Genomic DNA, 25,710 nt, shown 5'->3' with positions numbered 1-25,710 from the left:
TAAGAGAGTCTCCTGCCGTCAGGGTGACGGGCACATGCCCTGGAGCGAGGCTGCCTGGCTCGGAATCCCGGCTCTCCCACCTGCCAGCCATGTGACCTGGGACAAGTTCCTCATCTTCTCTGGGCCTCCGTTTCCCCATCTGTAAGATGGAGACAAGAATGGCTTCTGCCCTCTCAGAGCTGCCTCACAGAGTGAATGATCCCACATCCTGTGTCAGTTAACAGATGCCGTGTAACAAGCTGTCCTACGACTCAAAGACTTAAACCCCGGGGGCGAGTGACTTCTGGGTCTGGGGCTGAGGCAGAGGCGCTGGGCTCAGCAGGGAGTTTCTCTCATCCCAGCTGGTGCCAGGGCTGGGCCAGAGGAAGGGCGGCACTCACCTATCTCACGTGGCCCGGGGTCCCCCACGGGGCGGGGGCTCCAAGGCTGTGGAACTTCATGTGGTGGCTGCCCCCCGCCCCCCGCCCAGAGCGAGCACCCCCGAGACAAAGGTGGAGGCTCGATGTCTGAAGCTACCCAGGGTCACTCCTGCTCCGTTCTCTGGGTCAAAACAGCCCCATGAAGGGAGAGGACAGCGGACTCCAGCTCCGGGGGGCGGCGTCGCGGGGACCCCGCAGCATAAGCAGGAACGCCCGGCGCGCAGCAAGCCACGCAGGGCTGGCTGTTCGTGTTTATAAGGCACCACCATCTTTAGACAGGAAGTCAAAGCCAGCCCAATACTCTCCACGCGCATCAACAGTTCAAAGTTGCTCCCGTTGCCAGGGCACTTTGCGCCACGCTGAGCTAGGCACCCGTTTACCCTCGCTAAACCCCTCACCAGGAGGTCAGGTGTCACTAACCCCGGTCACAGACAGGGAAACTGAGGCTCAGAGAGGGGAAATGACGTGCTCCACGTCCCCGAGCCAGGACCCGAACCCGGGAGCGGCAACAGCCCTGGATGCATCACAGTCTACACACGCCAAGCCCCTTCCCTCAACAAACGGGTGCTGGGTGCCTCGGAGCACTGGCTGTCAGTGACGGGGCTACGGGGAGAGAAGTAAAATCCCTCCCTCCTGAGGCCCAGGGGGAGAAGTGGGACTGGTCCTGAGGGCTCGCTCTGGGCCGGCGCTTTGCAGACTCCACCCTACTTACATAGCCCTTCTGTCTCCTCGCTCAGTCAACAAAAACGTGTCCGAGTCCCTACTTCGTGCTGGGGACACAGCACTGAACCAAACAGGCCCAATCAGGGCCCTCGGAAAGACAGGGAGCGAGCAAATAAAACCACGCGGGGTGCGGCGACGGCACCTAGAGACTTAGACGACGGCAACTTCAGTTTGCGAGATGTGACACGGCCTCTCGGAGGTGGCGTGGCATTCAAGCAGAAATGTTACGTTCGAGAAAGACTCAGTCGCGGCGCAAGCTGGAGGAAGAGCATTCCAAGCAGAGGCAACAGCCTGTGCAAAGGCCCTGAGGCAGGACCATGCCTCGTGTGTGAGAGGAACGGTGTGGAGGCCTGTGTGGCTGGGTTAATGAGGTAACCATTTGCCTGAGATGGACGACACCAGTGAAAAATACAGACTGCAAAATTATACTGCTGCTAAAACGACACATTGAGGCATGCACTGGAGAAGGAAAAACATGCATATGCTAATTGTTGGGTGTTTGTGTGATGGGATTATGGGTGGCCTTTTGGTTTGTCGGACACGAGAAGCCCCTGTGCCCATTTTACAGGTGAGCAAAGAGCCCACAGTCACTGAGCTAGCAAACGGTGGAGCCAGGATTGGATCCTGGGCCACTTACTGAATCCGTTAGATTTCTGACTGTGCATATAGACGTTGCGATTCTAGGCTCTGTTGTTGGATCCAAGGGGGTCAGTTCAACCCCCAAAGCTGCCCACTACCTTTTACAGTTCCTCCTAGCCTTAGGCAAGTTCGTTAACCACTCTGGGCTTTTGTTTCTCCATCCGTAAAGTATAAAGGATCGTAGTTACCGACCCAGCATGTGATGACTTCATGTTTGGAAATCGTGAGAGCAGGGCCCAGCACACAGTAGGTGTGTTGTAAGTGTTTGTTAAGTAATTGCATTTAAATGGCCCTCCAGCGAGGATGGGACAGGGGGGCCCCCTGGATCGTAAGCCTGACTTGTGTTCTAGATCACGTGGACAGCGAGCACAGTGGCAAGGAACAGTGGCTTGTCTTGCGCCTCAGAAAAGCAGGAGGTGGTGGTCAGCTACCTTCCCCTCAGCCACATTGCAGCTCAAATGATGGATATCTGGATACCCATGAAGATCGGAGCTTTCACCTACTTTGCTCAATCAGATGCTCTCAAAGTAAGGCTGAGGGCAGCCTGGGGTCAGTGGATAGTTCCGTTAAGCCCCTTGATCCAGGGGTTCCTTCTCTCTCCTCATCTTATGCTCCATTTAGGAGCAATGAAAACAGCTGACCACATTCTTTTAGTTTTTATCTTTACCCAAGTCAGGGCATCCACATATGGTTGTATGGATTGTGCCCTGAACAACCCAAAACTAAGATGTGACTGGTATTGAAAGCAGAATGTGTGTGTGGGGTTTTGTTTTTTTTTTTAAAGTCAGTATTCCCAGCACCCAAAAAGCTCCAAAAACCAAACCCATCTCAAGGCCCTTAACCACATCTCCTCCTTGTCATTTTGTTTTCTGCTTCAGTATCTCCTTGGCCCCTCTCCCCCCCCCACTCCACCCCAGTGCTCAGTGTCTGGGATGTTGTAGCCACTCGATAAATACGTTCTTCTCTGGCTGATTGCGTAACATGCACCCACGCACCTTCGGGACTGAGACGTTCCCACCCCCCCATACCCTTATCATCTCCAAAAACCATCAACAGTTTCCAAACGACCAACCCAACACGTGGCGGGTGATAAAGGTATCTTAACGTTTTAAGAAACTGCCAGACTGTTTCCAAAGTGGCTGCCCCATTTCATGCCCCCCTCCCCCTCCAGAGCCTGTAAGAGGCCCGGCTCCTCCCCATCCTCATTGACACAGGGCTGCTGCCCACGCCACTGCTTCTCAAAGTGGGTGGGAGGCACCACCCCTCATGACGAACGGTGGCGAGCGCCTCCTCATAGGCTTGGTGGCCGGCTGTTGACCTTCTTTGGGAGAAAAGTGTTTGTTCATTTCAAAGTTTTGTTCATTTCAAAACGTGGCTGCATCTCTTCTTATGGTTGCTCTTGACCAAATATCGGTTTGCCAACACCTTCTCCCAGTGGTGTGTCTTTTCATTTATAACTCCGATGAAGTCTTTTCTCTTTTCTTTCATGAGTGTGGTGCCATATGCAAGAGGCCCTTGTCCGCCCCGGGGCCACAGAGGTCTCTGTCATGCGCCCCACAGAGCCTCTGGTTTTAGCTCTCACGCCTGGGTCTGGGCTCCATCCTGAGTTCAGTTTTGCGTGTAGTGAGAAGACACTAAACGGAGTTCTTGCTTTTATTTTTCAGGATAGGACTAGCCTTCCCTCCGCTGAGTTTCATGGGTGTTCTCACTGACTGTGAATTGCTCATAAATGTAGAGACCCATGTTTGGATTTTCTATTCTGTCCCGTTGAACCGTATGTCAAGCCTTTCACCCAAACCGCACTGGTGGGACTTCTCTGGCTTGCTGGCATGACGCCCACCTTGCCCTGGTTTGCCTGAGACATTCCCAGTTTTATGACTGAAAATCCCACCTTCTAGGAACTCCCCGGGTTCTGAGCAAACCAGGATGGCCAATCACCCTATTTTAGAATAAATTTCAAAATCGGATAGTAATTCTTCCCACTTTGTTCTTCTCTTCCAAAACTGCTTGGGTCATTCTAGGTCCTCCGCATTTCCATATAAATGTTGAGATGGCCTTGTCAATCCATGGAAAAGTCTGCCTGGATTTTGAAAGGGATTGCACTGAACCTACAGATCTGTCTGGGAACAAATCTTACATCCTTTTTAACAGTTGTGCAATAGTCCACTGCGTCCTTGGGTCAGCCTTTGTTACCAGTCGGGTGTTCTCCACCAAATCCCTAGATTTCACCCAGAGAGTGAAATCTGATTGGCCACCAGCCCACCAGCGGGTTGGCTCCCTTGGGTGGGGCACTCGCCCTGGTCCCATCAGCCGAGAGAAGCTTCTCCAGGGCTGAGCTGGTGGGCTGGGGAGAGATGGACATCTGGGTTCCAGGCAGGGTGCAAGTGTGACTAACCCAGCTCGTCCCTTGCAGGGTACCCTGATCAACACTCTGCAGGAAGTAAAGCCTACCACCTTCTTGGGGGTACCCCGAATTTGGGAGAAGATGCAGGAGATGATCAAAGAAAATGGTATCAAATTCTCAAGCTTGAGGAAGAAGGTGTTTTCATGGGGAAGAGTTATTGGCTTAAAGGTCAATACAAAAAGGATGTTGGGGTAGGTGGAGGGTCCAGCGGGGCCAGGCAGGGAGAGGGCCGTGGGGAAGGGGGCTCAGCCTTCTCCAGCTGGTGCCCACCAACCCCTGTTCGGCTCCATGGTTGCTGAGCTGCCCTTGGCATTCTTTTTCACAGGATACATGACACTCCCATGAGCTACCGCATGGCGAAGACCCTCGTGTTCAGCAAAGTCAGGAGTGACCTTGGCCTTGATTACTGCCACTTTCCTATCAGCGGGGCTGCGCCTCTTGACCAAGAGACGTCTGAGTTCTTCCTAAGCCTGGACTTGCCGATAAGCGAGATATATGGGATGACTGAAAGCACAGGACCCCACACCATACCCAGCCAGAATAACTATAAGATTCACAGGTACCAGCCTCCTGGAAAGACCCCCAGCCCTCCAGCAACATGGGGTACTGGGGTTTAAGGTGGGAGGGTGGGTGAGTCACGGGGCTAAGGTGAACCCTGACCTGAGTCTCCAGAATGACCCCTGTTCTCCAGCCTCCAAGCCCTAAATCTTCACAACGAGGGAAGCCCCCATTTGTTCAAGAGCCCATGGACAAGGGCTCTTAGAATGTTCCAGGGTCTCCCCAATTGTCACCTGTGAGTTTTGCCTCCAGATGGCCCCCCCAGGCTCACCTACCCCAGGTTCACCTCCTGAGACCCTTCATCTCTACCATGCTCCATCTGAAACACGTTCACGGGCCCTTTCTAGCTTTCTCCCAAACTCACCTGGCTCCAGGCTGCAAGCAGTGAGCCCAGTGACACAGAAGCAGGAAGAATACCAAAGACGAGCTCCACTCTTTGGGTCTGACAGCCACAGGGCCTCCCACTGTCTCTCCCTGACCCCCTCCCTACTGGCACATTCCAAGTCCAGCTCTCCTCTCATGCTTGGTCAGGTTCCAACTGCCTTTGAACTTGGCGAAAACTAAGTTCAGTCTTCCTAATATGGCAAAACCATCTCCTGCCTTTTACTTTGCCTTGTGGGGGAGATTTACACCTCAGCTTCCCTCCGTCCCCACTCCATCATCCCGTCTGAGGTCTATTTTTTGCATAACCCAAATGCCCACTGCAGTTTTTCCAAAACCAAAGAATTCCTAAAGAGAAGTGACCTTGCTCCAACCCTGGAGGAAAGGTATAAGCTCCAGCCTCCATCTTTAAATAGTGTTTTTCAACGAGGAATACATGTCCATGTCCAAAAACTCAGAAGGCATAAAATGACACAGTGAAAAGCATCCTCCCTCCCACCTCAAATCTCCAGGGAGCCTGCTAAGGCCACCCTAACAAAGTTCCCCAAAACTTAAACAAAAAAATTTTTCTTACAATTCTGGAGAACACAGGTCCGAGATCAAGGTGTGGGCAGGCTGGTTCAACAAGAGGGTGAGGGAGAATCTGTCCCGGGCTCTCCCCTGGCGTGTGGCCGTTGCTGGCCATCTCTGGTGTTCCTGGCCTTGTAGACGCATCCCCCGTATCTCCGCCTTCATCTTCACGTGGTTCTCCCCGTGTGTGTCTGAAATAAAAACTTCCCCTTTTTGTAAGGACACCAGGCAGCCTGGATTTGGGGCCACCCTACTCCAGTATGACCTCATCTTAATTTAACTCATTATATCTGCAATGATCCTGTTTCCAGATCTGGTCACATTCTGAGGTGCTGGGGATTCGCAGTACCATATATGATGGGAGGGAGGGGCACAACTCAACCCCTAACACCCTCCCAGAGGCCAAACCACCACACCATCACTCTTGAGCTAAGCTGGCATAAGCAGTGCATGGACATATATGCTTTTCTCCCCAACAAAAGCGTTTTCCATGTTAAAATGAACACAAAACTCATCCTCTCTGAACTATTACTTGCTCTCTGGAGCTCGGGAACCAAATGAGGTCAGATAACCCCATGTCCTTCATTATCTGGGTTCGTAATATGAACTTCCAATCGGTCTTGATTCACATCATCCAAGCTCAGGAATCAAATGGATTTGGCTGGCGAGAGATTCCTATCTTGTAGAGAATGTTCCCTATAGGAAGCGCCTGCCCCACCTTTAAAAGCAGCAGTGTGTCCCCCTGGGTGCACGCACCATCATTTACTTAACTGGTCCTCTTACTGGTGATACTTATGGCTTATTCTCCATCATGGGTCACCATAAACAATGCCAAAACAAACACTTTGCACGCACACCATCCATGGTGCTAAACCAGTTGGTAAAAAAAAATGGTACCTCAACACAACTTTCACATACGTTCCTTTTGTCACGAGTGAAGTTGAAAAAAACTCTTTGCATTCATTTCAAACCCATTTGTATTTCCTTTTCTTGGAACTATGTGTACAGCTCCTCATGCCCACCGGGTCCTGGAGAGGGTGAGAGCAGCAGATCCCGCAGGGGAGCCCGGGCTGCGGACCCAGGCTGACCTGGGTGGGTGACCTTGTCTTCCTGAGCCCTGGTTTCCCCCTCCCACTCCCTGGCAGCTGTGGCAAAATCATGGCTGGGTGTAAGAACATGCTGTACCAGCAGAGCAAGGAAGGCATCGGGGAGATCTGCATCTGGGGTCGGCATGTCTTCATGGGCTATCTGGAAATGGAAGACGAGACCATGGAGGTCATCGATGAGGAAGGCTGGCTACACACCGGGGACCTGGGCTGCATGGACAACCAGGGTTTCCTCTACATCACAGGCCGCATCAAAGGTACTGGGGCTGGCTCTTCAGGCGCTTCCTGCGGGCAGGCCCACCCTGAACGCTGAGGGGCCTGGTGCACCAGCACAGAGGCTCCCGGCCCCCCACCTTCCACCGGGGGCCCCCACACAGATACACGGAGACACTGCCCTCCGCGGAATCCAGCTCTTCCCCTGTGCCCGGCATTTGGCCCCCCGGCAGAAGGGCCCTAGGGAAGATACCCACGCGAGTCCTGAAACCTGTCTCCTCCCCTGTAGCTTGGGGAGCATAATAATCCACAGGACTATAACAAGTAAGGATTCAACGAGATGCTATAGAACAGGGATAAGCCGACTCTTCCTGCGGAGGGCCTGAGAGTAAATATTTTTGGGATCTGCAGGACATACGGTCCATGTCACAGCTGCTCAGCCCAGCCAGGGTGGCACAGAAGCAGCCATGGACACCTAATAGACAAATGGACCTGGCCATGTGCCCACACTGATGTCATATAATTCTCACGTGTCCCAAATACTATTATGTTTGGGATTTCCTTCCAACCATGTAAAAATATAAAAACCATTTCTAGCTCATGGCCACACAAACCCATGGAAGGTTGGATTTGATTTACAGGCTGCAGTTTGCCGACCTCTAGTGTAGACAGAGCATTCAGCAGTGAGCCCGACATAGGCAGTAACTTATTCAGTAAGTGGGCTAGGTTAGTATCCTTTCCGTGATAAGCGACAGAAAAGCCTTCTGAAATAGGTGTGAGCGAAAAAGAGAAACTATTGGCTCAAAAATGGAGAAGTCCAAGAGGTCTCACTTCAGGCTCGGCTGGACCTAGGTGCCCAATTAACATCAAAGGAATTGCTTTATCCTTCCCTTACTGAGCTGTCCTTGGTGTTGGGGCCGTTCTTGGAGAGGCTTTTCCCATTTGGTGACAAGATGGCTGCCAACAGTCCAGGCTCACCCTAACCACCAAGGGACAGCCAAAGTTTTAGGTCTGGATCTCACTGGATCCCATCTCAAGATGAATCTCTGCAGAGAACGGAGTGTGCTGGCCGGTCGGACCTGGTCACATGCTCATCCTTGCAGTCCTTGACCAAACCACAAGCGTTTGAGATGGAGGGAAGAGTTCCCTAACAAACAGCAGGGCTGGATACCTGAGTCACTGGCAGACACCACCACAGGTGTCCATCGCAATCATATAATTACCACTGCCTTCCCACCACAGTAGGGATGATTGAAAGATCATGGGATAAGACACAGAGAGTTTGGGTGGATGGGATAGGAGGCAGCCAGCATCCTTAGATGAAAGAGCAAGTGAACAGATCTGGGGTAGGAGGAGGAGCTCTTGGAGCATTTGAGAGGCTGGGGGGAAAAGTGACACAATTCTCTTAAAGGTTCTTCTGGGGTTGCCAAGTGGTAGAAAAATCAGGAGACAGAGACGGGGCATGGCCAGAAGCACTGCACTATCTTCCAAGCAAGATTTTTGAGGGCTTGGAACAGGGTGCAGAGGACCAAGAAACAGGCAGAGGATTAATACAGTGCTGTCCAAGTGAAATGCATAGGACTTTGGATATCTGATGGGAATTTTAAGGAGACAGGGGAGGAGGAGCAGAGTGATGCCTGGTCTGTGGCTTGGAGAAGGGCATGGTGGGAGTTCCGGCCATGAGCAGGGGGCCTCCTCTGCTTCTGGGGTTTTCTAAGTGAGCAGTCATCTGTGTCAGCATCTGTCCCCTCTGATCCTTGAGGGGGTAAGGCTTTTGTACTGTCACGGTTGAACCTTCACTGAGCCATGCTTTGTTCCAGAAATCCTTATCACAGCCGGCGGTGAGAACGTGGCCCCTGTTCCCATTGAGAACTTGGTTAAAGAGAAGATTCCCATAATCAGTAATGCCCTGTTAGTGGGAGATAGGGCAAAGTTTCTGAGCATCCTGCTGACGCTGAAGGTAACGAGGATTTGCTGTCCTGCTGGGGGGTCTCTGCCCCAGGGTCCAGAGGGTGCTCCCCTGTGGGTTCGAGACCCACTTCCTGGTCCTCAGGTGTGGCCGGGGAGTGTGTGTGGTCATTGGGTGTGGTGACGAGGGTGTCTTGGGCAGTGTGAGGTCGACGAGATGAACGGAGAGCCACTGGACAAGTTAAGCTTGGAGGCCATCCACTTCTGCCGGAACCTGGGAAGCCATGTGTCCACCGTCTCTGAGATTTTGGAGCTGCAGGACCCCCTGGTCTATAGGGCCATCCAGCAAGGCATAGATGCTGTGAATCAGGAAGCCATTTCCAATGCGCAGAGGATCCATAAGTGGGTCATCCTGGAGAAGGACTTTTCTGTCCAAAATGGAGAGATGGGTGAGCAGCCTGGAGAGCAGGTGGCCTTGGCACTTGGAGGCTGGTCCCTTGCTAGTGTCCAGGGCCACATGGGGACTGAGGAGATGTGCCCTTTTCTGGGGGTCTGAGGGTCCACTTCCAGCTCATTGGTACACAGCTCCCCCCCACACACACACACGTCCCTTCTCCTCAGGGCAGCACATCCCCTGCTCTAGGAATAAAAGCCAAAATCCTCATTATGGCTCTGCATGATCTTTCTCCTGTTGACCTCTCCTTTTCACTTACTCTGCCCCAACTCCACAGGCTTCTGCGCTGTTCTCACAACTCTCCAGGCACAGCTCCGCCTCAGGCCTTTGCACCTGCTGCTCCCTTTGCCTGGAATGCCCTCCCCCCTCAATTCTTTGGCTCCTTCTCATTGTCCACGTCTCACCCTAAAGGCCACTTCCTCAAGCGGCCTTCTCTGCCCATCCTGGCTAACGCGACTCACCATTGCCCTTAAGAGAGCAGCCCTACAGCTCACCATCCCACCTCCTATACTGCCGCCATCTTGCCCCCGTAACACATCATAGTCTGAAATTACCCTACGTATTAACTGATCTTTGTCTGCCCCATGAGGCGAGGGCTCACTCCAGGGTGGGTGGGGGTCTTGCTTTCCCTCAATGTCCTTTCTGGGGCTTGCTCTCCACACTCAGCTGTTATCTGATGGCATGGATTGCAGAGTTAAGAGTGACGGCAAGCACACAGCCTCCAACAACTTGGGCTCAAATCCTGTCCCCTCCAAGTCGACTTGTCCCTCCGATCCTTGGTTCTTTCAACCACAAGTTGAAAATGCAGTCCTCGTGGGGCTGCTCAGGACATAGCTGGGGAAGCATGAACCCCATGGTGACCCAGATCCTGTGAGCAGCCTGGGGTGTGGATCAGGGCCTGAGTTCAAGTCTTGCCCCTGCCTGCACGTTCTGGGTCAGCTCAGAGCAACTGGCCCTCTCTGAGCCCGTTTCCTCACCTGTAAAATCAGGGGGTGGTGTGCCCCCTTCGTGGGGTGCACCATCCACATGAGGCATAGAGTTTGGCATGCTGTCTGCCTGCCGGCTCACACAGTCCTCACCCCACAGCCCGGGGCGAGGGGAGGGTTCCATCATCCCCACACTGATGGTGAAGGCAGTGCACCCACGAAGTCGATGGCAGAGCCAGCCCCAGCCAGCCCCGGGCTGCCCCAGTCATGGGACCCTGTTGCCCACACACGGGACACGTGGACTTTTATTTCATCCCCACATCTGAACTGGTCTCTCCTTTCTCGATAGGTCCGGCGACAAAGATTCGGAGACATTTTGTCACCCAGAAATACAAAAAGCAAATTGAAAAATTCTACCACTGACTTCTCTGGTGGAGCTGCTCTTGGCTGTCCCAACGGTGAGATTGGCTTTGCTGGGCCGGGCCTTGAACGAGTCCAACAGAAGTGGTCTCCTCTGTGTGGCAGGCGGGTCTGTGAGCAGAGCTGCAGAGACCGCACACAAATGCACATTTGGTTGCCAGGGATTCTAGGCCTGGTCTCAACTCATGCTTTCTCTACCAGAAAAATGCCCACATGGTATACTGTAGCTTCTCTGGAGCAGGCCTTTGTCAGAAACTTTGGTGGGGAAAAGTGCTACTTGCCAGGGACCCAAGGAATGAGGCGTGTTGGCCCATCACAGAGGGCAAGGGATGGGGATTTGAACAACTCCCACCCACCCACCCCTGTTCCTCTCCTCTCCCCAAGTCTCACCCAGAGGAGTCCCCCTAACTCAGGGTCACTGATAGGTTTGGGGGAATCCAGCTAGATGTAAGAGCAGGTGGATAGTAGGATAAATTTTCAGTTGTCCCAAAGGCCCCTGGTAATCCTTTTGTGGTCAAATCATTGTCTTCTGAGGCCCCCAGCCAACTCACCCACATTAGCTTGCTGGGGCTGCAGCTAGAAAGTACCACAGATTCACCCGCTTCCACCACAGGAATTTATTTTCTGCAAGTCCAAGAGCAAGGTAGTGGCTGGTTGGCTTCTTCTGAGGCCTCTCTCCTTGGCTTGTAGATGCCCTGCCTGTGTCCATATTGCCCCCTTTTTTTAACAAGGACCCCAGTCGTACTGGATCATCACAGATCTCTGAATTCCTATGAACCTTCAAGACATGATCCCAGGGAAGCTTTGGGGGAGGTCTATAAAGAACTGCTTGTTTTGGAAGAAAGATCTCATCTTGTGGGTTCCAATTAGATTTTTTTCTCCCCAGAGGACTGACTGAGACATCAGAAAGAAAAGCCTTCACAAGTTTGAAGAAGTGGGTCCCCAAACCAACTGGTCTTCCTGGAAGCAACTTGGAAACCCTCCCAACAAGTTCTGATAATAAAGCACTTCAGCATCCCATGTCCTGATTTTTGGCCCCAGATTCAAACATTTTGTCCTTTGTGGAGAAGTTCAGGCTCTGAAATCAGTTCTGGGTTCAAATTCTGACTAGTTATGTGAGTTCAACCTTCTGTGTCTGGAGGGGGGTGGGAATGTGTAAAAACAGACCCCCTGTTCAACAGCTGTTGAAGACTCACACCTTCCCAGAGAAAGGGGCACTGAGAAGGCAAATGGCGTGCTGCGTCTGAGGCCCAAAAGCCCTCATTACAGGTAAACTGTTTCCATCAAAGCCCCCATCAGTCTTGGTTAACAGCTATGGTTCCAGATAAACCCCATCTGTGCAGATGAGTTTCGCTGTTGTCGTAAGGCCCATAATAACAGCAACTTAAAAGAAGACAGAAGTTCGTTCCTCTTTCATCCAAAAGTCCATGCACAGGCAGACCAACACTGATTCGGCAAATCCATAGTGCTGGTTCCTGTAAGATCAGTGGAAAGGACACTTCCCAGGTCAGAGAAGGACAGCCGATGAGGACAGGAGAAAGAACATTTCCAGTCTTTTAAGGTTATCTCTAGATACCCAGAGGCAGTCCAGGCCCCCTTTTCTTTTTAAAATATAAAATTATAAATAGATTGGAAATGTATGAAGACATTCTCCTTGCAAAAAAAAACCCAAAAAAACACTAAAGCAATGCACAAGGCTAATGTCATTTTTGATGCCCTTCCTTATCTACCCGGTAGGCTTTTAGGGTTTTTTTTTTTAATGTAAATACAGTCTATCCTCTTTTTTATTTTTTTTCAGAGTCTGTATTTGCAAGTTTGCCTGCTCACTAAAACGTATTTGTAACCCCAAATCAATGCCCCTGGAACATCTGTGGTCGTCTGTGGACATGCACAGAGCGGTGAAAAATCTGAATCCCAGCTGAGGTCAAACACAGTGCTGGCCTGCCTTCTTGCTTCAGCTCATGCTGTAAATGCACGTCCTTCTGAGGATCTATTTAGCGTCATGTTTTTGCATTTTTTGTTGAGCGATGGCACTGTCGAAAGTGCCCCCAAGTTTAACGCTGAAATGCTGTCTAGTGTTCCTGAGTACAAGAAGGCCATGATGAGCCCAGGGGAAAAAAAAATACAGGTGTTAGATTAACTTCATTCAGGTGTGAATGATAGCACTGTTGGCCGTTAGTTCAATGCTAATGAAGCAACCGTGTGTGTTAAATAAGGTGTCCCTGAACAGAAAACACACATAAACAAGGTTAGATAGCGATCAGTTGATAAAAATATTGTGACCAGAGGCTGCCAAGAACCTGACTCTATTAAGAGCAATGGTTCACTTATTTTCTTTTTTTTTTAAAGATTTTATTTATTTGAGAGAGAGAGAATGAGAGAGAGCGAGTACATGAGAGGCGGGAGGGTCAGAGAGAGAGAAGCAGACTCCCTGCTGAGCAGGGAGCCCGATGCGGGACTCGATCCAGGGACTCCAGGATCATGACCTGAGCCGAAGGCAGTCGCTTAACCAACTGAGCCACCCAGGCGCCCGGTTCACTTATTTTCAATAACTCAGTGTTCACAGCATTTTTATAAACATAAATATCACAAATAACAAGGATTGACTATAAATATATATGTATGTCACTATTGAAAAAAATCGTGTGTGTGTGTGTGTGTGTGTGTGTGTAGTAGGGAGGGGAGAATTCATTTTTGCATATAAAAATATATAAAGGACATTTTTTCTTCCAGGCAGGGGCAAGTTAGCACAGTGGTTGAGAACATGGGGAGGGGGCAGGGTGGGCGGCTGCATGAAGAAGCTGGGGGCAGGCTTAGAGGCCAAGGCTGTGGAACAGAGGGGAACCCAGGGCTCGCAGAATGAGGAGAGGAACAGTGTGGTCAGGAGGCTGGACACATTGAGCAAATACGTAAATAGATTTTTAAAAAGTGGGAGCTAAGTTTCTCACTGGCAGAGAAGAAATTTAGGAAAAGGTTAGAAAGAACCATGAGGTATTCCGTTTGGATTGGAGGTATTGTACAGACTCATAGTTTTATAATATATTTACAGATACAGAACTATAGATGTGTGTTATATATAAATACATCTACCTACGTCTGTGTACGTACACACTCAGTCGTGGGCATTTACATACAGAGACATACATACACACGTATGTTTTCTATCTCTGTCTGCTCTGAGGGCCCGGCCGCAGTGGGCACGCTGAGTGCCCAGATCTTGGTTTCTAAATCCCACCTACTGCTAAAAGGAACCAGGCATGTTTGGGGATCCCAGGGCTAAGACAGGGACTGTAAAAGAGGAGCCTGGAATAGCTTGTGCCAGAAAGTAAAACAGTGCTCAAAAAAAAAAAAAAGGTGGTACCTGTCAAAGAGCCAGAGGAACCAGCCCTGAAGGGCTTTCCACTGGCCACATGGGGGCAATGTGCATACCAAAGCAAATAATGAGAGTAACAGATTCCAGCCCACTGAGTAACTGGTTGTCATTATTGTAAGACAAAGTCCCGAATACCGCAGAAGGAATGATGGGATGAGAAAGTCTGTGTTTGGCAATCACGATGCAGGAGGACAAACAGGAGCGGGTAGTGGATACCAAGGTCACTGGCTGGAGCTTTGATACTAGGGAAGATAATTGGTATAATCTCATAATACCTCCCCAGAAAATTCTGATCGACTATAACAGCAGGAAAAGATAAACTTAAGGTGGGGGAACCTAAGAGACACCAACTTGACCAGGTGGTCACGGTTTTCATCAACTCCTGATAACCGCACTAAAAGGAACATAGCATGGTTTCTGTCATATTCTTTCCAAGAAAGCTGTAGTGAGTCGCAGGGACTGGGGGCCTGAGCGTGACGACAAGGTGACGGCAGTTTTACTTGGGCAGCACTGCGGTTCACATGCAGGGGAAGTCCCTCACAGAATGAGCCTTCCCAGAAGCAACAGCACAGAGCCTACCACCCAGGAGGGGAGGAGGGCAAGGCCCCACCCTCACGCCCCAGGGGGGGAAGGGGGCTTAATTGTCTAGGTGACATTGTCAGCCGCTGGGCAGGGAGTCTTTGGGCCAGAGAGCTCCAAAGGGCACAGTGTCCTGGGCTCTGTTATAGCTCTGGGGTTTGTCTTCTATATGGCGCATGCTGGGTGCAGTTTCAAGAGATAAACAAAGCAGGCAGGCTTTAAATGGCTAAAAATATGCTTACTTTAGATATGTTTTAAACTGGATGTGTAAGAAACCAAGTTTGCTACCATCTTTCCCTTCCAGTAGTGTATAATGATCAATATAACTTAATATACCCTTGAGATCTGGAAAATCATCTTTTTTTCCAAGTTAAAGAAAAAAATGGGGTTTGGCACCAGAGGGCTTTTGAGCTAGCAGGTCCCAAACTGTTGTGAAGAAGTAAACAACACAGGGCCAGCTACACCGGGCCCTCGTTGGCTCATTTATAGGACAAAAGCATGGTTCCAGTCTGGTCAAGAGGAAACAGCAGGTGAACCCAAGCTGGGGCTCAATCTACAGAATGTAAGGTTCGTGCTCTTCAAGACTGGCCAGGAAGGGAAGACAGAGCAAGTGAAGGCCCATTCCAGATTGAAGGGAGTCTGAGGAGACCTGACAACTAAGTGCACACGATCCAGGGTTGTATCCTGGACCAGAAAAGAAGACCTTACTGGATTAGTTAAGAAACTATGAATGGGGTGTGAAGACTGGACGGTCATGCAGTAATCGTGACGTCCTGATCTGGGGGCTTACACGCTTAGACAGTGTCCTTGTTTGGGGGGTGCACACTGGAACGTTTGTGGGAAATGCCGGCAGGTTACTCTCGAAAAATACTAATGAGGGGCACCTGGGTGGCACAGTTAGTTAAGTGTCCGACTCTTGGTTTCGGCTCAGATCATGATCTCAGGGTTGTGAGATCGAGCCCTGTGTCGGGCTCAGCGCTCAGCCTGGAGTCAGCTTGAGATTCTCTCTCTCCCTCTGCATCCTTCCCCCCTGCTCCCTCTCTTTCTCTCTCTCAAATAAATAAATCTTGGGGCGCCTGGGTGGCTCAGTTGGTTAAGAGACTGCCTTCAGCTCGGGTCATGATCCTGGAGTCCCGGGATCGAGTCCCACATCGGGCTCCCTGCTCAGCAGGGAGTCTGCTTCTCTCTCTCTGACCCTCCCCCCTCTCATGCTCTCTCTCTATCTCATTCTCTCAAATAAATAAATAAAATCTTTAAAAAATATAAATAAATAAATAAATCTTAATTAAAAAAAAGAAAGAAAAAGACTAATGATAATCTGGCGGGGGCAGTGGATGATGGAGGAAATGATCTTCATAAACAGGATAGAGCGCTCTTTGTACTGTTTTGGAAACTCTCCTGTGACCTTCAAATTTATTATTTCAAAATAAGTTATTTAAAGGGCATATTAAAAGACATATACCTGATTTTTCTCCCACTTAAAAAATATGCTATAGACACCTTTACCTGTAAAGACGAATACAGCCACCCCACTTGCTTTAACTACTGCACAGTGTTCCAGAGTAGGGGTTTTGCATGGCACTCGCCCATTCCCCTATCACTGGACATTTAGTTTGCTTCCACCTGTTCACTAACCCCATGCGGTGAGGACCCTTGTATGCGCTGCCTCATGCACAGGGTCTGTCTCTTCAGATTCCTTCTTTGTTGCACCCAGGATTCTTCTGGCCTCTCAGCTCTAGTCACCAAGGCCAGCACTGAGTCCGGCTCTCAGTTAATCAACCATGCCAACAGCCAGAGCGACTCCCGACTGCTTGGGCTAGTCTGATAAATCTACCATCTCCACTCGGCACATCCTGATAAACTCACTTCTCCTTCGCTAGGGCAACACCCTCAGAATCCAATCCCACAGACAGTACCCGGATTTTCTGCCCAATCTAAAGGAGCCAAATCTTGTAAGTCATTTGCAATTCTTCATCTCCGAGGTATGACTTTGTACGTGGCCTCCTGAAGTACTCTGAGACTTGACTCCATCGTAGGTGTGGAGGCAAGGAGGGAGCTCCTGGCTTCTATGGCAACGTTACTGACTCTAGAGGGCAGGAAGGGCTGCCTTCTATTCCGCCCCCCTGGCCTGGGAGCCTGCGTGGGATTTAAAAGTTCAGGGCACTAGTACTCTGAAAACTACAGAACACTTGTGAAAGAAATTGAAGAGGACACAAAGAAATGAGAAAACATCCCATGCTCATGGATTGGAAGAACAAACACTGTTAAAATGTCTACACTACCCAAAGCAATCTACACATTTAATGCAATCCCTTATCAAAATACCACCAGCATTTTTCACAGAGCTGGAACAAACAATCCCAAAATGTGTATGGAACCACAAAAGACCCCAAAGAGCCAAAGCAACCTTGAAAAAGAAAAGCAAAACTGGAGGCATCACGATTCCGGATTTCAAACTACATTACAAAGCTGTGATCATCAAGACAGCATGGTACTGGCACAAAAACAGACACATAGATCAATGGAACAGAATAGAAAACCCAGAAATGAACCCACAACTAGATGGTGAATTAATCTTCAACAAAGCAGGAAAGAATATCCAGTGGAAAAAAGACAGTCTCTTCAACAAACGGTGCTGGGAAAACTGGACAGCCACATGCAGAAGAATGAAACTAGACCATTTTCTTATACCACACACAAAAATAGACTCAAAATGGATGAAAGACCTAAATGTGAGACAGGAATCCATCAAAATCCTAGAGGAGAACGTAGGCAGTAACCCCTTCGACATCGGCCACAGCAACTTCTTTCAAGACACGTCTCTAAAGGCAAGGGAAACAAAAGCGAAAATGAACTTTTGGGACTTCATCAAGATAAAAAGCTTCTGCACAGAGAAGGAAACAATCAACAAAACTAAAAGGCAACCCACGGAATGGGAGAAGATATTTGCAAATGACATATCAGATAAAGGGCTAGTATCCAAGATCTGTAAAGAACTTATCAAACTCGGGGCGCCTGGGTGGCTCAGTCATTAAGCGTCTGCCTTCAGCTCAGGTCATGATCTCAGGGTCCTGGGATCGAGCCCCGCATCAGGCTCCCTGCTCAGCGAGAAGCCTGCTTCTCCCTCTCCCACTCCCCCTACTTGTGTTCCTGCTCTCGCTATCTCTCTCTCTGTCAAATAAATAAATAAAATATTTTTTTAAATTTTTTTTTTTTAAGATTTTATTTATTTGCGAGAGAGAGAATGAGAGATAGAGAGCATGGGAGGGAGGAGGGTCAGAGGGAGAAGCAGACTCCCTGCCGAGCAGGGAGCCCGATGTGGGACTCGATCCCGGGACTCCAAGATCATGACCTGAGCCGAAGGCAGTCGCTTAACCAACTGAGCCACCCAGGAGCCCATAAATAAAATATTTTTAAAAAAAGAACTTATCAAACTCAACACTCCAAAAAACAAATAATCCAGTTAAGAAATGGGCAGAAGACATGAACAGACATTTCTGCAAAGAAGACATGCAAATGGCCAACAGACACATGAAAAGATGCTCAACATCACTTGGCATCAGGGAAATACAAATCAAAACCACAATGAGATACCACCTCACACTGGTCAAAATGGCTAAAATTAACAAGACAGGAAACAACAAGTGTTGGTGAGGATGCAGAGAAAGGGAAACCCTCTTACACTGTTGGTGGGAATGCAAACTGGTGTAGCCACTCTGGAAAACAGTATGGAGGTTCCTCAAGAAGTTAAAAACAGAGCTACCCTATGACCCAGCAATTGCACTACTAGGTATTTATCCAAAGGATAAAAAACAGTCATTCAAAGGGGCACATGCATCCCAATGTTTATAGCAGCACTATCAACAATAGTCAAATTATGGAAAGAGCCCAAATATCCACCAATAGATTAATGGATAAAGAAGATGTGGGGGCGCCTGGGTGGCTCAGTCGTTAAGTGTCTGCCTTCGGCTCAGGTCATGATCCCAGGGTCCTGGGATCGAGCCCCACATCGGGCTCCCTGCTCCGCGGGAAGCCTGCTTCTCCCTCTCCCATTCCCCCTGCTTGTATTCCCTCTCTCGCTGTGTCTCTCTCTGTCAAATAAATAAATAAAATCTTTAAAAAAAAAAAAAAAAAGAAGATGTGGTGTGTGTGTGTGTGTGTAATGGAATATTACTCATCCATCAGAAAGAATGAAATCTTGTCATTTGCAAGGACATGGATGGTGCTAGAATGTATTATGCTAGGAGAAATAAGCCAGTCAGAGAAAGACAAATACCATATGATTTCACTCATTTGTTTAATTTAAGAAACAGAACAGATGAACATGTGGGGAAGGGGAAAAAAAAAGAGAAGGAGAGAGGGAGGCAAACCATAAGAGACTCTTACCCATGGAGAACAAACAGAGGGTTGCTAGAGGGGAGGTAGGTGGGGGGCTGAGCTAAATGGGTGATGGGCATTAAGGAGGGCACGTGATGTGATGAGCACTGGGTATTCTATGTAAGTGATAAATCACTGAATTCTACTCCTGAAACCAAAACTACACCACATGTGAACTAACTAGAATTTAAATAAAAACTGGAAAAATAAATAAGTTAATTAAATTAAATTAAATAAATAAAAGTTCAGGGCACTCAAAATCGTACAGTCTTCCTCCCAAATTACACCATTCCAATATTTCCATTCTCAGGGTACCGTTAACTCAAATAATGCCCTACCTTTCATGCAAAGATCTGGAGAGGCTGTGAATTCACACCACGTTATAATTCAGCAACCTACAGCTGGCAGAAGTAAGAAATCACTGAAAGCATCCATAGTACGGATTCTCTGCACATGCTCTGAGATAAGAATTTGAACTCGGAGCCTGTTTTTCATAAGCCCTCCCATGCTGCCATAAGTAGCCTGCCTGTTCAGAGTCCTTGTAATCCCCATGTCTCCCATAGCGACTTACTCTTACTGTCCCTCCATCCACCAGATCCTTGCCTTTAATAAAAGAACAAAGACGCAGGACTTTTCGTCTTCACAACTTTCCATAAAGCTATTGACCAAGACAGTGTGGTATAAGATCAATCAGACAGAGAGTGCAGAAATGAAAGCTCACATTTATGGCCAACTAGTTTTTGATAAATGTGCCACAGCGGTTCAATGGCGGAAAGGACAGTCTTTGCAATATATAATGCTGGAACAATATGCCAAAAACAAACAAAACAAGAGAACATAAACCTTCACCTCACGCCACACACAAAAACTAACTCAAAATGTATCATACACCTAAATACAAAAGCCAAAATTACAAAACTTTAGGGTAAAGAAAGAGAAAATCTTTGTTCCCTTGGATTAGGTAAAGATTTCTTAGACGTGATAGCAAAGCACACACCATAAAAGAGAAATGACACAACCGGACTTCACCGAAATTAAAAACTCTTGCCCTTCAAAACATACTGTCAAGTAAATGTCAACCTTGAAACTGAAAAGACAGAAGTATTTAGGAATCATGTATCTATGGGGCGCCTGGGTGGCTCAGTCGGTTAAGCATCTGCCTTCGGCTCAGGTCATGATCCCAGGGTCCTGGGATTGAGTCCCGCATTGGGCTCCTTGCTCAGCGGGGAGTCTGCTTCTCCCTCTGTGTGCTTTCCTCTCTCTTGCTCTCAAATAAATAAACTCTTTAAAAAAAATCAGGTATCTGCTAAAGGACTTGTAACCAGAATATGTAAAGAACGCTTACAACTCAACAATAAAAAGACAAATGGCTAAATTTAGAAACGGGCAAAGGATTTGATTGGATATTTCTCTAAAGACAAATGGTCACCAAGCATGTGAAAAGATGCTTAATATCACTAATCATCAGGGAAATACAAGTCAAAACTACAAGGAGATAGCACTTTTACACTACCCAGGATGGCTAAAAATTTTAAATCTGATAATACCGAGTGTCAGCGAGGATCTGGAGAAAGTAGACCCCGTACCCATCACCGGTGGGAATGCAAAAATAGCACGGCCACTTTGAAAAGCAGCTTAGAAAGTTTCTTGAAATGTTAAACATAGAGTTACTATATGACCCAACAATTCAGCATTTCTCCAAAGAGAAATGACACAAAAGCTTGTCCACAAATGTTCATAGCAGCATTATTCATAATCACCAAACACTAGGAGAAAATCCAAATGTCCACCAACTGAAGAATCAATAAACAAAAGCACAGTACCATCCAAATAATGGGACACTATTCAACCACAAAAATGCATGAACAACTGAGACATGCAGATGAACTTACGCTGCATGGAAGGACTCAGACACAAAAGACTACACATTGTATTACTCCGTTTATATGACATTTCTAATAAAGGCAAAACGATGGGGACAGCAGATCCGTAGTTGCCCGAGGCTGGTGTGAGGAGCATGGTCAGTCTCACACAGGCACATGGGAACTTTTCAGGGTGATTATGGTGATGGCTTCACAGTTGTATGACTTTTATTAAAAATCACTGTACTGGACTCTTACAATGGGTGAATTTTATGCTTTGTCAATGATAGCTCCGAAGAGCTGGAGGGTAGAGGGAATCGCTCATAGGGCTGGAAGAGCATGCTCAGGAACAACTCCTAGTTCCCCAGTCGAGAAGGCTCCTCATCTCAACGGTGGCTGATGGTGGACTCACGCTGCCCCTGCTCTGCTCAGGGAAACTGCATATGCCCAAGAAGCTGCTGATTCAGGAGACTGCTGGCCAAAGCAGGAAGCTGGCCCCAGAAACCACCTGGTCTTCCCCCTCACATGACTCACTCCCAAATCAATCAAGACTTGGAACCTCGGCAACCACTCCAGCAACCACCAATCTACTTTCTGTCTCTATGAGGCCGACTACTTTAAGTACCTCCCATGAGTGGGATCAGACAGGATTTGTCCTTTTGTGTCTGGCTTATGTCACTGAGCACAATGTCCTCGAGGTTCATCCACATTGTAGCAGGTGTCAGCACGGCCTTCCTTTTTTAAGGCTGAATCATAGCGCATTGTGTGGATGGACCAAATTGTGCTCATCCTTCATCCATCAATGGACAGTGGGTTCCTTTCAACTACTGTGAATTGTGCTGCTGGGAACGTGAATGTGCAACATCTCTTCTGGTCCCTGCTTTCCATTCTCTTGGGTATATTCCCAGAAATGGGATTGCTGGGTCATATGGTAACTCTGTGTTTGATTTTTTGAGGAACCAGGGAGGCCTTTAAATGACTTTTTGGCTTATCAACCTCAATAGCATCCAACACAATACATGAAAATGCAGCTGTATGCCCATCTGGGAGACTATTCTAGCTCCAGACTGTGCCTAATGGACAGATGAGTTCATGAGCCCCCAGGCACAGTGACTCAAAGTCCTTCTTGACCTTTTGGGAGCCTCAGGTTCTGCCGACCTTAATGGGCTCTTTGACACACTCCCTGGCCTCCGTGACATCATGCCTTCCACGGCGCCTCCTCCATCTCACTACTCCCTCTGTGGTCCCCCTGTGAACTTTGTCACCCAAAGCCAACAACGAGGGGCAGGGACTATGGAGTCCCTCCAGCTGCCAGCCTTAAACCCAAGACTTTGCTGCCGGCTCCTCCCTGGGAGCTGTCACCTTGGGAACCACTGGCCGTGGGGGTAGACCCCTGGCCCCTAAGACCCCGGCCCCCTGCCAAGCAGCAACAGGCCATGTCACCATCATGGCTCCAGGCTACGGAATCTACAACGAGGTCACAAAGGCCGGCCACAGGCAGGAACATTCTGGATGTCCAGTCTAGAGACTGCTGTCCCCCTATGGCTAGAGAGGGGGGACCAAAGCTGATAAAAAGAATTGGGAGACAGAAGTGGGCACAGCCTCCCTGACGACAGAGAAGGGTGAAAATGTGTCATGGGTGGAAGGCAGGGGCTGGGAGCTGAGGTATTTCAGCTCCCGCCAGGGGTCAACCAGGCTGCATACTGGGTGGGGGATGGACACAGAAGGTACCAGAAAGCAATGTTTTACTAACACAGCCAGCAAGACCCCATGCTCATCCCACCCTCACCGCCTATCTTGCTTCATTTCCTTCTTTTCCCCCACTTTTCCTTATACTCCAGCCCCGATGGGCGTCATTGCATTACTCTCTTTGCTCAGATGTTTCTCCCTCCCTTCTCTGCCCGATCAACTCCTACCCACTGTTCAGAGCAGCCTTCCCTGACCACCCCCATGAGTAGGTGGGACCCCTGTGCCTCCACACAGCTGGACACTCCCCGCCCTCCACTGGACTGCAACTGTGTTTCTATGAACGTCCCAGGAGACCAGATGCTCCCCAGACAGTAAGAAGAGAGGCCGAAGATACCCTGCACACCATGTCCTCACTCAAAACACTGAGTCTGACGGAGAGAGATCACCAACCGGAAATTAAAGCCAAAGGTAGGGGGCTCTTCGGGCCCCAGGGAAGCCAGTCAGGGTTGGCTAAGGGTGGGTGAGCCAGCCGCAGGGTCTCGGAGGTCGCGTCAGGGTGGTGGGGGAGGCTGGCCGGGTGGCTGGGAGTAGGGGAGGGAGATGGCGAAGCTGGACCCAGTTGTCAGAGGTGCCTGGTCCTTGGGCAGTCCACAGGAGGGGCCGTGGGCCTGTGACTGGGCTGCCTGCTCGCTGGTGCGGCTGCTGCTGAGCTCCACGCTCTGGGCCAGCGCATCTGCCTGTCCACGCGTCCCTGCGCCCTCTTCTGTGTCTCGCGACCCCCTTCCATCTTTCTCCCTCGTCCGTGGTGTCTTTCTTCCCCTGTCCGCCATGCCTCTCTCCCACCCCCACCCTCCCCCACTTTCTCAGCCCGCCCCTGCCGCCATCAGGGCCACAGCCCTGCCCCTCTTTCACCCACCTGGGGTCCCACTGCCCCCGAGCCCCGCCTGCCCACAGGCCACCCCTACTGGACGTCAAAGCGCGACGGCGAGGTGCGCCTGCGGCAGGAGGACGCCTTCACCAGCCAGGCGCCCATCACCGTGCACGACATGGTCATGAACACGGCCATCAAGTACGCCAACTACATCGCGCTCGGCTCCAAGCACAGGAACGGCTGGCACCTGCTCACCTACATCGAGTACTATGAAGAGTGCCGGCGCGCCGCCAAAGCCTTCCTCAAGGTACCACGTGCCCTTCCGCGCCTGCGCGCACGCCCGGCCCTCTGCGCTTGCGCACTGCTGCGCCCGCGCCACCGCGCCTGCGCGCCACTCCCCGACACCACCACCACCCCGCCTTGTCCTTCCTGAAGCGCCCCGCCTGCCGGGCCACCCTGTGCGCGCATCCTTTCCTCCGGGTCCGCGCCTACCTGCCCGTTCTTGCTCACATCACTCAGCCTCGCTCACCATGAGGTGTAGTTAGATGCCTGCGGCTTTTTTGTTAAAAAATTACTTAGGCTACACTTGTGGGCATAGCATCATGTATAGACTTGAGGAATCACTGTGTTGTACCCACGAAGCTAATGGAATACTTGGTGTCAGCTGTGCTTCAAACTAACTTTTTTTTAATTACTCAGCCTCGCCGTGCCTCGGTTTGCCCATCTGTAAAATGGGGATTTTTATATCTATTTTTTATATATGTATGATATTAAAAATATAAAAGTTATATATGGACATACCCATTATATACTTTATTAAATTTAGTATAAAACGTGTTCTATTAGCATTTTATGTACGAATATATAAAATAAAATATAAAAGCCCCTATAGCACAAGGGTTTGCTACAAGAATTCACAGAGTTGGGGCGCCTGGGTGGCTCAGTGGGTGAAGCGTCTGCCTTTGGCTCAGGTCATGATCTCCGGGTCCTGGGATCGAGCTCCACGTCAGGCTCTCTGCTCAGCAAGGAACCTGCTTCTCCCTCTCCCTCTGCCGCTCCCCCTGCTTCTGCTCTATCACTCTCTCTCTCTCTCAAATAAAGAAATAAATACAATCTTAAAAAAAAAAAAGAATTCAGGGAGTTTATCAAACAGCCTCTGGCTCACACAGCATTACATCAGCATTAGCTATATTCTGATGGTAGTTATTGTTAATGTGTCTCTTCTCCAATGTCTCATCTTTTTTTTCTTCAAGATTTATTTATTTATGGGGGGGGCAGAGGGAGAGAGACTCTCAAGCAGGCTCCCCGCTGAGCGCAGAGCCTGATCCTGGGCTTGATCTCACGACCCTGACTGAGATCATGACCTAAGCCGTAATCGCAAGTCAGACACTCAGCTGACTAAGCCACCCAGGGGCCCCTCCAATGTCTCATCTTTTGAGTGAGGTCATCCCTGATCACCCTGGGTCCCCAGACTCACCAACCCCCCAACACTTTCTATCATAGCCCCCTTGAAAGCGTTCTGCCCAGTTCTCACAGCCACATGATTATGTGGTTATATAATTTATTTGTTTAGTTGGTCAGTTCATGAGGGCAAGAGGCCAAACTGCCTCATTCATTGCAGGCCCCCAGAATCTAGCCCCTTGGGTATGTCTTCAATGAAGGAATACCCATTTATCAGATTAGGAAAGGGGATAAGAGACCTCTAGGGACTTGACAGTCAACATAACAAACAAGTATGCAGGAAGTAGATAATGATCCAGAGAAAACTAAAGAAAAGAAAGGGGTAGATGAGTTGGGGTGGGGGTTGAAATCTTACCCTATGGTGGCCAATAAGAGCCTCTCTGAGAATGGTACTTCAACAAGACTTAAACAACTGGGAGGGGAGAATCTAAGTGAGTATTTGGGGATAAGTGTTACAGGTAGTGGAAACAAATGTGCAAAGGCCCTGGGGCAGGACGGTGCCTGGCATGTTGGCAGAACAGCAAAGAGGCCCATGTGGCTAAAGCAGAGTGAATGAGGGGGAGAGAGAAAGGTGGTGAGCGCAGGGGGTAATGGGGACAGGTCTTGCTGGGCCTTGTGGGGCTTTTACCAGGAGTGAGGTGGGAGCCATGGAGGGCTCTAAGCAGAGGGATGTGCCCAGAGTTGAGTGCTCACAAGCACTGTGTGGCTGCTGCAGAGAGAACAGACTGGGTGGAAAAAGAGAGACCAGTTGAGGCTGAGATGAAGATTTGGGACCTG

The 25,710-nt window shown here is 49.5% G+C and overlaps 1 protein-coding gene and 1 long non-coding RNA gene across 2 annotated transcripts in view; one reads left to right on the top strand and one right to left on the bottom strand.

Moving 5' to 3' along the window:
- Positions 1 to 11,773, top strand: part of ACSBG2 (acyl-CoA synthetase bubblegum family member 2) — a 57,408-nt gene extending 45,635 nt beyond the window's left edge. The window contains exons 8-15 of the mRNA XM_036120682.2: positions 2,132 to 2,308; positions 4,195 to 4,376; positions 4,511 to 4,744; positions 6,840 to 7,057; positions 8,834 to 8,973; positions 9,124 to 9,370; positions 10,651 to 10,759; positions 11,608 to 11,773. Of these exons, the coding sequence (XP_035976575.1) occupies positions 2,132 to 2,308; positions 4,195 to 4,376; positions 4,511 to 4,744; positions 6,840 to 7,057; positions 8,834 to 8,973; positions 9,124 to 9,370; positions 10,651 to 10,724 (1,272 nt within the window). The 3' untranslated portion in view covers positions 10,725 to 10,759; positions 11,608 to 11,773. The remainder of the gene's footprint in view (positions 1 to 2,131; positions 2,309 to 4,194; positions 4,377 to 4,510; positions 4,745 to 6,839; positions 7,058 to 8,833; positions 8,974 to 9,123; positions 9,371 to 10,650; positions 10,760 to 11,607) is intronic.
- Positions 5,630 to 23,801, bottom strand: LOC144379265 (uncharacterized). Its single transcript, XR_013441973.1, has 3 exons — positions 23,728 to 23,801; positions 17,400 to 17,495; positions 5,630 to 5,885 (listed from the first exon to the last, which is right to left on the bottom strand). It is a non-coding gene; the product is annotated as an uncharacterized LOC144379265 (long non-coding RNA).
- Between the last annotated feature and the right edge of the window lie 1,909 nt (positions 23,802 to 25,710).

The sequence above is a fragment of the Halichoerus grypus genome, chromosome 1 (genome assembly GCF_964656455.1).
Source record: "Halichoerus grypus chromosome 1, mHalGry1.hap1.1, whole genome shotgun sequence".
In the NCBI taxonomy this organism is placed as follows: domain Eukaryota; kingdom Metazoa; phylum Chordata; class Mammalia; order Carnivora; family Phocidae; genus Halichoerus; species Halichoerus grypus.
The sequence above is the reverse complement of the archived record's forward strand: the minus strand, read 5'-3'. Positions and strand labels throughout refer to the sequence as shown.